The sequence below is a fragment of the Sinocyclocheilus anshuiensis genome, unplaced genomic scaffold, assembly GCF_001515605.1.
Source record: "Sinocyclocheilus anshuiensis isolate Anshui unplaced genomic scaffold, SAMN03320099.WGS_v1.1 scaffold2260, whole genome shotgun sequence".
Taxonomy (NCBI): Eukaryota; Metazoa; Chordata; class Actinopteri; order Cypriniformes; family Cyprinidae; genus Sinocyclocheilus; species Sinocyclocheilus anshuiensis.
The window spans coordinates 368,948-382,877 of record NW_015547625.1 but is presented as its reverse complement, the minus strand read 5'-3'; the positions used below and the strand labels follow the sequence as shown (position 1 = coordinate 382,877).

The 13,930-nt window shown below is 34.1% G+C and overlaps 1 protein-coding gene across 1 annotated transcript in view; it reads right to left on the bottom strand.

Moving 5' to 3' along the window:
- Window positions 1–3,899: 3,899 nt before the first annotated feature.
- The window catches only part of LOC107701771 (transmembrane protein 94-like), a 27,845-nt gene continuing 17,814 nt past the window's right edge, over window positions 3,900–13,930 (bottom strand). The window contains exons 15-28 of the mRNA XM_016503876.1: window positions 13,725–13,882; window positions 11,964–12,075; window positions 11,776–11,870; window positions 11,533–11,632; window positions 10,422–10,530; window positions 9,822–9,993; window positions 9,652–9,729; window positions 7,941–8,026; window positions 7,599–7,680; window positions 7,247–7,395; window positions 6,101–6,198; window positions 5,823–5,916; window positions 5,354–5,518; window positions 3,900–4,127 (exon numbers count right to left, since the gene is read on the bottom strand). Of these exons, the coding sequence (XP_016359362.1) occupies window positions 4,055–4,127; window positions 5,354–5,518; window positions 5,823–5,916; window positions 6,101–6,198; window positions 7,247–7,395; window positions 7,599–7,680; window positions 7,941–8,026; window positions 9,652–9,729; window positions 9,822–9,993; window positions 10,422–10,530; window positions 11,533–11,632; window positions 11,776–11,870; window positions 11,964–12,075; window positions 13,725–13,882 (1,571 nt within the window). The 3' untranslated portion in view covers window positions 3,900–4,054. The remainder of the gene's footprint in view (window positions 4,128–5,353; window positions 5,519–5,822; window positions 5,917–6,100; window positions 6,199–7,246; window positions 7,396–7,598; window positions 7,681–7,940; window positions 8,027–9,651; window positions 9,730–9,821; window positions 9,994–10,421; window positions 10,531–11,532; window positions 11,633–11,775; window positions 11,871–11,963; window positions 12,076–13,724; window positions 13,883–13,930) is intronic.

The following is a 13,930-nucleotide window of genomic DNA, read 5'->3' as shown; positions in this document are numbered from 1 at the left end:
GTTTCTTATAAATATGCAGCTTTAACTTCACAAGATGTTAACTGATGGACTGGAGTGGTATGGATTACTTGTGGATTATTTTGTTGTTTTTATCAGCTGTTTGGACTCTCATTCTGACGGCACCCATTCACTACAGAGGACCCATTGGTGAGCAAGTGATGTAATGCTACATTTCTCCAAATCTGTTCTGATGAAGAAACAAACTCCTCTACATCTTGATTGGCCTGAAAGTGAGTAAATATTTAGCAAATGTTAATTTTTGGATGAACTATTCCTTTAAACACAAATAATTAAATTCTTCTTCTTGAGCACCAAACTTCACATCTTACATATCACTGTACTGCCTTTGGCTAATAAAATACTGTACTTTTAAAAAATATGTTTTTAATATCGTAGAGAGAGAGGGGAATTAGTATTATTCATTAATTCACTATTTGAAGTAAGCCAAATCTGGCATTCTCCCTTTGTGGGCATTAGAACATGTCTTCATTTGGAAAAAGAATGATACATAAACAAAGAAAATAATGTTGTGTGTGTGTGTGTGTGTGTGTGTGTGTGTGTTCTAAACATGCTAAATGTTTTTGTAGGTTTAGGGCTAATTATAATACACTTACACAAAAACATCAGAAGCCATTTATATAGCTGAGTAAACATGTTTGTGTGCGATCTGATTCTTTGCCGAGATATATGATATCTGCATTAGTTCTGTGACCCAGGTTAGGTTGCCATAACAACCACTGCGATGACATCACCACAAAATGCATTCTGTGCTTTTGTGAATGTTCCGTTTTAGAACAAAGTAATGTCAATCTGAATCGTGAGGAGTTAAGGCAAAGTTTAGTTCTAAACACACCAAAATCAGCTAATCAGTGTCTTCAGGATTATTTGAACATTACAGTCGAGTGTGATAGAGCAGGGCTGGAAATAAACTCCTCAGGACAGTGACCCTCCAGAAACAAGATCTGAATTAGAGGCTGATAAGAATGACAAACCCAGACACATTACGGTGAAAAAGGGTTAATCACAAATGACTTCCTGTAAGTGGATACTCCTCAAATGATTGTGGAGATGAAGCGCTCAGGCTAATGGTGCCTGTAAGCATCTATTAAACCAAGTGCATGCTTTGTGCTCTGTTTGTGGGAGTTTGAGCTGTAGAGAGAAGCGTTTATAGATTTAAACAGGTTACTGGCCTATAGCATTCCACTGTGACTGCAGTACCGTAAACACACACACACACACACACACACACACACACACACACACTTTCGATCTCTCTCATACCTGGTTGCGTATTTAAATGTCATTGACTTACTTAAAATTTAAATTGACATTGACTATATTAAGTATACTATTTCTACTTACTACAGACTAATCATAACCCAAAAGATACCTGTTTTGCATTTCTAGAAGAAAAAAAAAGGGTGGGGGGGCATTATTTATTTTATTAATGGACACTTCCCTAGTGCATAGTTTGTTAGATATTGCTAAACTTAGATTTTTTTGAGCATTTTTTAAAATATCAAATGCTAATATTTAAATGATTAATTATAATTACTATACACTAATCCTAACCCTCTTTTGAATTTTTAGATAAAAAAAACATTGATTTTATTAATGAGCACATTCCTACTGCAGATTTTGTCAGATGTTGCTAAAGTTTGGGCATTTTTTAAATATCAAATGCTAATGTTTACATGATTATTAATCTAATTATAATTAGTAAAGACTAATCCTAACCCAAAAGCTATCTCTTTTGCATTTAATAAATAAATAAATGCCTACAAAGAACAAAAGCACATATTCGTGTCATGATAAGAACCAAAAATAAGGATCACCGCTTTCTTTACTACAGTAAAGCAAAGTTCACATGTAATTTGGTCATTTTGCAGAAAAGGCTTTATAGTCTGGTTTTAGCATGAGGCCTGTGTGATGGACTGAGGACAGAGCAAAAATCAATGTGATCACTCAGTGGAGTAAATGAAGGGAAACAACACTATAGGTGACGTGATGTGTTTGATCCACTGCAGTGCTTCTTCCTCAAGTAAGTCACGAGCACATAAAGGGAAAAGGTCAACCAAGGTAAAGTACTGACTGCTTAAAAGAATTAGTAACATGGATAATATATAACAAGGTGGCCCTTGTAACAAATAGGGTTTGAAAATGACTTGGAAGTTTTCAAGTTAAAGTCTCATTTTGCTAATTTTCAACAAAGTGGAATCATGTGAAAAAAGTAAGCTCGAAAGGTCAACATAAATGTAATATGTGTAGTTTTATTTTATATTCATTTTATTTTATTTTATTTTATTTTATATTTTATCTATCTGCCAAGCTGTAGGGTGTCACATTATAATTTGACCCGCAGCTAAGGCACAAGAATGTCAGTTGCTGTCTGTGCAACCGGAACATGCAGTGATTATTGTTTGCTTGAATTTGGTAACTGAATACTGTTTAATCAACACTGGAACACCTTCATTATTCTGAACCGATGTATATATACCATGCTGAAATGATCTATGGGACATAAACGGTGATATGTGATCAACCTGACCTGTGACCTGACCTTTATTCACTAGCAGGGAAGAATAATGTGACACTGAAGACTAGAGTAATGGCTGCTGAAAATTCAGCTTTGCATCACGGGAATAAATTACATTTTAATATATATTAAAATATAAAAGAGTTATTTTATATTGTAATATTATTTCACTATTTTTCTGTATTTTTGATCAAATAAATGCAGCATTGGTAAGCATAAGAGACTCAATAACATATTTATTGACATTACATGTGTCTTCAAATGCATAAAAACACATTAAAGAGACTGTGCATTTTTAAATCTAGCCACTACAGCAAGGCAAACCAATGATAATCACATGCAAAGTGTGTTTTCCCTTTAGTTTATGAATTTAAATATATATATATATATATATATATCTGTATTCAAAGCCTCATCTGCCAAAAGGACAGTAACTGAGGTTGCTTAGCAACCTTTGGCCTTCATGAGAGAAACTGTAGTTACCATTAAGTGATCACAGGTACACACACACACACACACACACACACACAAGCGAATTCAAACGGCGGGTGATATTCCTTAGATGAATTAAGAGTTTGTTAACCTTCATTTTATCAGTAAAAGATTAATGAGGACAGAGGAAGCTTGTTCCGTAGGTAGAGGAAGCTGATAAGGGAGTTTTATGGCAAACACACAGTGCCGAATCAGCGACTTCCATTGTTTTAACGGAGGCGGCAAGGGGAGATGGGTGTGAGAGATATATCATACACTCACTAATACACATGCAAAGACCTTCCCTGGTGTGCAGAAGCATTTTTATATCATAAAGCTGCCCGTTTCCCTATATAGTGTAAATTCAGACATCAGTAAAGTGTGTTCAGGTAGCTGACGAGGTTCACACACGCACGGAGAATGACAAGTCAATTACTCTCATATCTGCTGACCCAGAATCTCATAAATGACATTTTATTAAAAGCACTTAACACATCCATCTGTTCACGGGGCGATAATATATATTGGGCTATGGATTTTTTATGATAACATCAAATGTCAGTATATTAAATGAGTTTCATTAGAAGGCATGGACAATAGTAAAGACATATGCTGTGCTGTGTTTTCAGTAAAACTTAGTACTGAAAAGTATAATACTAATCAAAGGTTGTGCTTGATTAAGTAATTAAAAAACTAAATACTAAAATAATACATGTAGTTAAAGCCTGATTATAAGGCAATCAAGAAAATCAGAAAGATTAACCTCTCTAAACTGCGACAAAAAAAAATCAACATGAGAGATTGAGGTGTCACCATGCAGTAAAATAACTTGAAAGTAAGTAAGGTGATATAACTTCCTGTTGATAAAATGAAATTAGCATCTGCAGACTAGAGAGTGTGTTTTTTAGAGGTTGCTAATTTTGTTCTCATTGCAGTACTGCCACCTAAAGGTCAACACTGTTAATACCGAATCTGTATTTTATTTAATTCTGGTGTCAATATGAAAGGGTGTGTATGTATTTTTGTGACTTGTTTTTGACAGACGTATCAAAAAGGGGAGTTCATGCCGAGTTTGGTGTCAAATTGAAGCTTCTGTCGTTTCTGGTATCTCACCCTCATCCTGTAGCAAACAATCACAAACCCACAGATATTTAACAGGTATGACACAATAAAACTTTAATAATGGCATTCATTTATATTCATTTTAAATAATAACTTTTTGTTTTTTAATAATTAAATTACTTAAAAGTTGTCTTAAATGTAAAATATTTTAATAAATATCTACAACAAACATTAATGTTAAATTTTTAATATAATTATATATTTTACATATGTTATTTCAATGAAAACATACATGATACATAAGAGCAATGGTAAGATTTGAATTAAAGTGACAGTGAAAGTGACCTGACATGTGGCCAAGTATGGTGACCCATACTCGGAATTAGTGCTCTGCATTTATCCCATCCAAAGTGCACACACACAGCAGTGAACACACACACACACCGTGAACACACACCCGGAGCAGTGGGCAGCCATTTTTTTGCTGCGGCGCCCGGGGAGCAGTTGGGGGTTCGGTGCCTTGCTCAAGGGCACCTCAGTTGTGGTATTGAAGGTGGGAAAGAGCGCTGTACATTCACTCCCTCCCCCTACAATCCCTGCCGGTACGAGACTCGAACCCGCAACGTTTTAGGTTACGAGTACGACTCTCTAACCATTAGGCCACGACTTCCCATTAAAAGTGGTTTTATTAATTTTACTTTTATTCAGTAAAGACATTAAATTGATCAAAAGTCACAGACTAATGTTAAAATAATTGTAATGTTACAAAAGATTTTATTTAAAATAAATGCTGTTATTTTTAACTTCATATTCATCAAAGAAACCTACAAAAAATGTATCATGGTTTCCACAAAAATATTAAGCAGCACAACTGTTTTCAGCATTGATAATAATCAGAAATGTTTCTTGAGCAGCAAATCAGCATATTAGAATGATTTCTGAAGGATCATGTGACACTGAACACTGAGTAATGATGCTGAAAATTCAGCTTTGATCACAGGAATAAATTACATTTATTCAAATAGAAAACAGTTATTTTAAATTGTAATAACATTCACAATATTACTGTTCTACTGTATGTTTGGATCAAATAAATGCAGCCTTGGTGAGCATAAGAGACTTCTTTAAAGACAAACAAACAAACCAACCTCTTACCTTTTGAATGGTAGTATAGATTGTTATTTGGATATACGGTATATTAACTACTGATCTAGACAGCATTACATACCGTTTGCTAATGACTTATTAGAAAGTGTAACCATTATATTATTGTGGTTGTATTACCTGATCTCATGCAGTTTGATGCCCTCGTTGATAAAGACCAGCGGGATCAGCCAGAGGATTCCTAACACCCAGGATGCCATGGGAATATCCGAGATACAGAACATGTGGTCAGGGTCATGCCACAAGAAGCGGGAAACCATTGCCAAAGAAGCATTAAGAACTGGCCTGTGAGGGAAACAGAGACAGCCTGGTATTTAAATGACCATTCCATAACTTCCATAAAAATTATCATGCTTCTGAAGTTATTAATTAGACTTTAAAGGGATAGTTTGGAAAAAAACTATGGAAGTCAGTGGCTACTGTCAGATGTTTGGTTACACACATTCTTCAAAATATCTTATTTTGTGTTCAAAAGAAGAAAGAAATGCATACAAGTTTGGTACAACATGAGGGTGAGTAAATGATGACAATTTTTTTTAATGTACAGAACACAAAATGTATCAATATGTCATGATAAAAAGCTACTTACACAATGCAGATGACAGCACACCAGCAATGGTTGCTCAGCGGGCTCTGTTTCCACATGGGAGCTGAGCGATGCACATGACTGATAGATGTACACACTTAACACACACACAGACACAGGGAACACCAGGTTCACACTCGGACACATCTTCACTTTCAGTATGCTGAATGATTTAGCTTTAAAATATGATGCAAGCTTGATGTCGTTGAAGGAACTGTTCAACCAAGAATAAAAATACTGGAAAAAAATGAAAATAGCACCACAAAGGAATTGTCACTGACTGGCATTGAGCAGCACAAGAAAGGCGATGACTTTCTGCGCCAGACTTAGACCATCTGAGTGCCTGCCGTACCAGTCAGGAGACCACACTGTTGAATTCCTGCAGACAAATACGCAAAACAGATTCACGTTTACTATTATACTGTATATTATTTCCATATCTCAGCAACACAACAAGGGTGAATTTGCACAAAAAACATCTATGGTTCATTTATATGCTATACAATTTTTTTAAAACAGTATGTGAAACAGTATGAATTGTGTAGTATGATACATTGTTGATACATGACTTCATGATATCCAAAAAACAATTGTTTTTAATAATTGTCATTATATCACTTGCTCACCAGTGGATCTTCTGCAGTGAATGGGTGCCGTCAGAGTGAGTCCAAACAGCTGATAAAAACATCTCAATAATCCACAAGTAATCCACACCACTCTAGTCCATTAATTAACATCTTGTGAAGTGAAAAGCTGTGTTTTTGTAAGAAACAAATTCATCAAGACTTTTTAATTTTAAAGTGACCAGTCCATAATCTATAACAATGCTTCTGCTAGTGAAAAAGTCCATCCCCTGTTATCTTTTCACATCGAAATCCACTGACATATTTGAAAACGGCACTTTATCAGTGCATATTTCTGACGTGATTCAGATGATACAAGATTTTCACTGGAGAAAGCAACATTATGGAAAGAGGACTCAATGTTTTTAAATGTCTTAATGCTGGATTTATTTATTACAAACACACAGCTTTTCACTTCACAAGACATTAATTGATGGACTGGAGTCATGTGGATTACTTGTGAATTATTGTGATGTTTTTATCAGCTGTTTGGACTCTCATTCTGACGGCACCCATTCACTGCAGAGAATCCATTGGTGAGCAAGTGATGTAATGCTACATTTCTCTAAATCTGTTCTGATGGAGAAACAAAATAGATGGCCATGGAGTAAATTTTTATAATATGTTCATTTTTGGGTGAATTATTCCTTCAACTTTTGGCAGACCGAGTGACAAATTTTTTTTTAATAAAGAATACAAATCACAATTCATTTGTCACACAGAAAATAGAATATCTGAAGTAAAAAGAGTAGAACTATGTTAGAATGCTATTAGTCTAAACGCATCACATACACTTTCACATACATGAGCAGTGATGTTGGGTGACACAGATCTTCATCTTGATGGTTAATATCAAGACAGAAGCTGTGCAGCATGAGGCCAAAGCATGTGAGAAAGGTGCACACGGTGAGACCAAACTTCACCAGGAAACACAGCACAAACAACCGCAATGTCTGCAGAGAAATACACAAAACTACTGCACATCTCTTTAGCTGATCAATTATACAATGAGTGTTATGTGTATCAAAACAACTTAGAATTAACTCAATAAGCAGATGCTCTTTTGTGAATATTATCCAGGCCAATGAAAGATGAACTGAAATATTCAGAAAGTACATTACAGACCCCTTTTTAAAAGCTTTTCCTGTTTCTTTACCTTTTTTGGTATGAATCTGAGATTTTTCCCAGTAGGAACTTTCATGATGGAATTGTCAGATGGCTTTCCCAGAAGGGACACACTGGAAAGAGAAAGGAATTTAGTTAAAAGAGAGTAAATAATAATAAAATGATGCCTTCAAAAACATACACAAAACTAAACTAGGACAGCTATAATACACGTTTATTTGATCAAACATTCAAGATCAGGGCAATTTCAATTTTAAGAACACATATATTGACTGAATGTTTAGGAGCCCTCTCAGTTTTTATTATTGATTTTTTTGGGTCATTTTGTGCATGTATTTGGATGCATGTTATTGTTAATTATATTCTATTTTACCTCAGTAAGGGAAAATAGAAACAGGACAGAAAGAGGACATCACTTGTGCCCAGAGGAGGAGGAAGTTGACACACACATGCCAGAATCTGTGGAAATAAACAAACACACACCAGCTTACTCAGCGGCACCTGTCAAACTCTGAGCTTTTGGTGTAAATCATGAGTGTGTTACTCATTACTTCTGACAGAAATAGCAACGTCAAAGTAACTAAGTGCATGTGGGACATATTAAAGAGACCAGTGATATAAAGTCCTAAATGTGCCCTAAAAATGAACAATTAAATAAAATAAAAAAAATCTACTTTTAAACGATTTACTCAAAAATGTATACAAATATACATTTATTTGCAAACTGAGAAATAAACTAAATGAATAGATAAATAAATTGTTCAATGAATGTTTAATTAATTACATCTAATTAATTTAAATATATTAATAATTTTAAATACAGACACGTGTTTATGTAGTTAGACTTAATTGATATCTATCTATCTATCTATCTATCTATCCATCCATCCATCCATCCATCCATCCATCCATCCATCCATCCATCTCTCTCTCTCTCTCTCTATATATATATATATATTCAAGGTATATATTGATTGTAATATTACTGTATATTATTTGTATTGGCCTTAACTGGCCTTTTTTTGGATATAAGAAATTATATTTCAATGTAATAATAAAAGTATATTAATTAATTAATGTATTTTAGTTTTGTTAATTATTATTATTATTTATTTCTATTATGCATATGCTTTATTTAGGTGACACTCCTAGTCCTACGGTGGCCGAGAAGTGCAGAGCAAATCACAATTCTGAAAACAAAATAACAAATTACAAAAGCATCTGTCAATCAACGTATACAGGAAGAACCAGCCGAAGAACAGCAGAGTCGTGGTAGAAAGTTCGGAGATGGTATTAAAGAAGCTCAGTTTAAATGTATTGTATGAATTGCCCTTACTATGGAATAAAAAATACGGGGTGTCTATTTACATTTAGTTAAAAGTGTCTATAAATCATCAGCTCCAGTGGTGCAGATGGATAAGTGCATGCCCTTGTCTTTTTGACGCGATCGACCCGGGTTCGATCCCGCCTTTTGCCGAAATTTTTTTTCTCCCTCCCTTTCCAAATCTCGTATTAGCAATGGATTCTATTTACACTAAGTGCAAATACCTATTTACACTATTTTAAAATAGCAGGATTTCTACTATCAAGTATACTACTTGTTGCAAATAGTGGCAATTATCTGCACTTCAGTATTGTAGTACATTATAAAACAGTATGCAATAATAACGTATTGAGTGTAAATTATAATTTTAATTATTAAATGGATTATTAAATGATTTACGATGTGATACGAGATTTGAAAAGGGAGGGAAAAAAAGTTAGGCAAAAGGCAGGATCGAACCCGGGTCGATCGCGTCAAAAAGCCAACGACGAGCACTTATCCATCTGCACCACTGGAGCTGATGTTTTACAACCACTTTTAACTAAATGTAAACATACACTCCGTATTTTTTATTCCAGAGTAAGGGCAATTCATACGTTGTGTTTTCTGACTTGTTAATTTGGTTTCGGATTTGTTGTTGTGCTTTCTGAATTGTTATTTTGTTTTTTAGACTTGCATTTGCGTTTGTAATTTGTTATTTTGTTTTCAGAATTGTGATTTGCTCTGCACTTCTCGGCCACCGTATAGTCCTCTCTTATACCTGAATGAGGACAAGGGACAGCTGACACTGGAGCAAAAACAGAAAACACTTTCTGATGCCTGCCGTGGTGTGACGTGCCTGAAGAAAACAACATGATTGTATTTATAAAAATTACTAATATATTATACATCCATTAGTGTACATGTGTGTTAAAGCGTGTCCACATTCACCTGTTTGATGAGCCTGATGACGGTGTTGTTGTCTTGTTGGTTAAACTGTACTGTGCAAGCCAACCCACAGATGGCGCTAGAGAGCTGAATTACACTTAAAGAGTCTGATGTGTTCAAAGCTGCATCAGAATTGGACCAACAACGTGTGGGAACCAGAGGATCTAAAGCAATGCTGTCAATTAATAAGTCAGAAACAATGGATAATGTAAAGTATATATAATATAGTATAATATAATATAATATAAAAATGCATCAAATAAATGCATAAAGGTAAATGACTCCACTTAGAAATCTTGGCTATATAGGAAAACCAGGGTTACTTTCATTGTGACAATTTAACTCATATAGTACAACAACATGCTAACAGGCTGCTAACACGTCACAAAAGGTCAACATGTGTTTGGTGAAATGTATTATGCTTTTGCGGACAATATAGGTGGCAATTTTTATGCCACAATGTTTCATGCTGGCATTACAATCAGTTGGGATTAGGGTGTTGTTAAAATATTAAAATAAGTCACGTCATGTCATGAGTAAATCCGTTCTTGGCAGGTTATTGAGACAAATGGGAAGAGGTGAGTTAAAGGCTAGACAGATCACCTGATATCACTTTGTAAGAAAATGTCATTGTTGTCGATGTTTTGACTGCTCCCGAGGCAGCACACGACCTCTCCATACTCCTGCATGATACACACCATCTCACATTCAGCTACACACACACACACACACACACACACACACACACACAAGCACAGTTTAGAATGGTGGCTTTGTTGATGGTGATATAAATAAGTCTGAGCAGTGTTGCCAGAACTAGAAAAAAAAGCAACCAGCTCTGACAAAGCAGGCCTAAAACTAGTGACTGCAGTTTTTTGTGCTTTCTCAGGGAGGTGTTTATGACTCAGAAATGAATTCATTTCATTCATCTGATGAAGAGATATTTTTAAGCAATATATGTTTTAATTATATACAACATAATGAAAAGATGCATCAGAACAAGTGGGATGAGAACAATTAAAAGGTAAAAAAAAAATAATGCACACTAAGTTTGGGGTCAGTAAGATTTTTTTTGTATGTTTTTTTTTATGTCCACCAAGACTGCATTTATTTGATCAAAAATACAGTAAAATCAGTAATACTGTTAATTATTATTACAATTTAAAATAACTGTTTTCGATTTCAATATATTTTAAAATATATTTTTTACGTAGCTAAATTTTTTAGCTAAACATTTCTTGTTGTTGAAAAAAACTGCTGCTTAATACTTTCATGGAAACAGTCATATCTTTTTTGGCGAATAGAAAGTTCAAAAGAGCAGCATTTATTTGAAATAAAAAATGTAACTTTATAAATGTCTTTATTATCAATTTTGATCAGTTTACTGCATCCTTGCGGAATAAAAGTATTTCTTTCTTTCATCTTTCAGTTCTTTCATTTAAAAAAAAAAAGGAACTGTTTAGTCATTTTAACTGTTTTACTGTCAATTTTGATCAATCAGTTTTTCATAAATGACTGCTCAATGCATTTTTATTGAAAGATTAATACAATTTATTCATTACATTTGTCAACAAAATTTGAGTCATAAGAGCTTATAACTTTATTTTTCATTTATTTAGACAAATACCAACAAATAAAATAAAATAAAATAAATAAATGTTGCAACACTAATTTTGTGTGTCTGTGTGCGTGTGTATATTTGTGCGTGTCTTACTCTGTGATGTGCAGTCTGTAAATAAAGGGACCAGCAACGGAACATTATCAATGTCCTCCAGATGTGGCCTCACATTCTCTATTCCTTTTGGAAGTTTGGCCTGGAAAAACAAGAATCGGGTTATCTCTATTTTGGGATCTAAATCCTACGTCCTGGTCCCAACAAGGAAAACAGCTTCTTAGAAGGTCTAAATAATGCCTTTATAGAAATCTGAAGTGTTAATATAGTGTAAATGAGTGGCACCCTGTTTAGGTCCTTGATGAGACATGCTCCATCATGCTCCATTGCTCTTGACTCTGCCCTCTCTCTGACACTGTCTCTCAGCAGAATTTCCTCCTCTGAAATCAATAAATGCAAATTTAAAAGGATAAAAAGATCAGAACTGGTCATAACTGGCATTAATCTCTGCAATGCATAACTCTGTCTCTCACCTTCCTTGGTCACCGGCTCCTCCACGTTATCTGGGTCGAGAGGGAAGCTCTCTGATTGGAGGGAGATGTGACAGTTCCATCCCGTCTCCAGTCCCATTTTCTCAGCAAACACCTACTCATGGAGTGATTCAACTTGTAAATAACATGAATAAAACATTTGTACAGTCAATCATCTAACATTGTTTGAATAATGAAAATGTTAAACAGCAGCTGCGATGTAAATGACATGATTTAGGACATGTTCCCACATCAACATCCTGTGTTGGTCCTGCAAAAACATTCCTATCCAACAATCATAACATGATCTAAAGTCAACAAAGACCCCATTAACTTTTTTATACATGCTCCTGGCATTACAGTGCATGTTTTGTCAGTGCACAACAGTATGTCATATATTTATATACTACCGTTCAAAAGTTTAGAAACAAATACTTTTTTATTCAAGAAGGATTCAATAAACTGATCGAAAGTGACAACAAAAACATTTATAACATTACAAGATTTCTATTTCAAATAAATTCATTTTTTTTTGGAACTTTCTATTCATCAAAAATACTGAAAAAAGTTTTTATCATGGTTTCCACAAATATATATGTATAATAATGGATTTAAACATTGATAATAATGTTAAAAAAAATTGTTTTATAATAAACATTGAATTTTTTTTTTTGTTTTTTTTAGCAGAAAATCAGCATATTAGAATCATTTCTGTAGGATCATCTCATGGATGGCGAGGATTACATAGGATTGGTTCAATGCAAAATGAATGCTTTTCATTAATTACTCAATGTAAGTGTTCAAAAGAAGCGCTTGCAGTACATTTGGGTCTGTTCTTCACACATCATTTGATGTGGAATATAGTGCATGAATCATATCAGCTGACACTATTTGTACTTTTTTTCTTAGCACTTTCTCTCCTTTTGTTGAAAAAAAACGACCATGAGTAAATAACGACCCAATTTTCATTTTCGACTGAACTATTCCTTTTTATTAACATCTGTCTGAATTCCCATTGTAACCTACAACAGTTAAAATGTTCATTCTAGCTATCAACTCTATAACCACATTCTTAAACATTACCTTTAAAATGTTTGGGATCAGTATGTTTTTTTAAAAGAAATTAATATTTTTATTTAACAATGATGCATTAAATTGATTACATCGTTTTCTTTATTCTTGAATACTTTTTTTTGGAACTTTCTATTCATCAAAAATACTGAAAAAAGTTTTTATCATGGTTTCCACAAATATATATGTATAATAATGGATTTAAACATTGATAATAATGTTAAAAAAAATTTTTTTATAATAAACATTGAATTTTTTTTTGTGTTTTTTTTAGCAGAAAATCAGCATATTAGAATAATTTCTGTAGGATCATATGACACTGAAGACTGGAGTAATGATGCTGAAAATTCAGCTTTGCCATCAGAAGAATACATAATATTAAATATATTTAAATAATAATAATTCACAATATTACTGTTTTTACAGTATTTTATGATCAAAATAAATCTTACCTACAAAAAAAATCATACTGACACCAAAAGTCTGAACAGTAGTGTATGACATATTACATGATTTTAATTTATTATATTGTATCCAATTATAGAAACTTGCTTCAGCTCTGAAATTACTTTCCTTTTCATTTGATGTCACAAAGGCTTTTCGGGCTATTTGTTAACATTAGACAGGCTAAAAAATACCTCTATTACTGCTATTACTGTACATTTGTGTGTAGGAGTGTTTATGTCTGCTGACCTTACTCCGAACTTCCTCTTCACTGGAAAAATAGACAAAACGAATGCAAGCACTGTCCAGCCCTGAGATAAGTCTGACCACATCAGGACGGGCTTGGTACTGTGAGGACACCAGACCCAGAAAGATCTGCTGCCTGAGGGGTGTGATAGAGACGTCATCTGCGCGCACACACACACACACACACACACACACACACACAGACATTA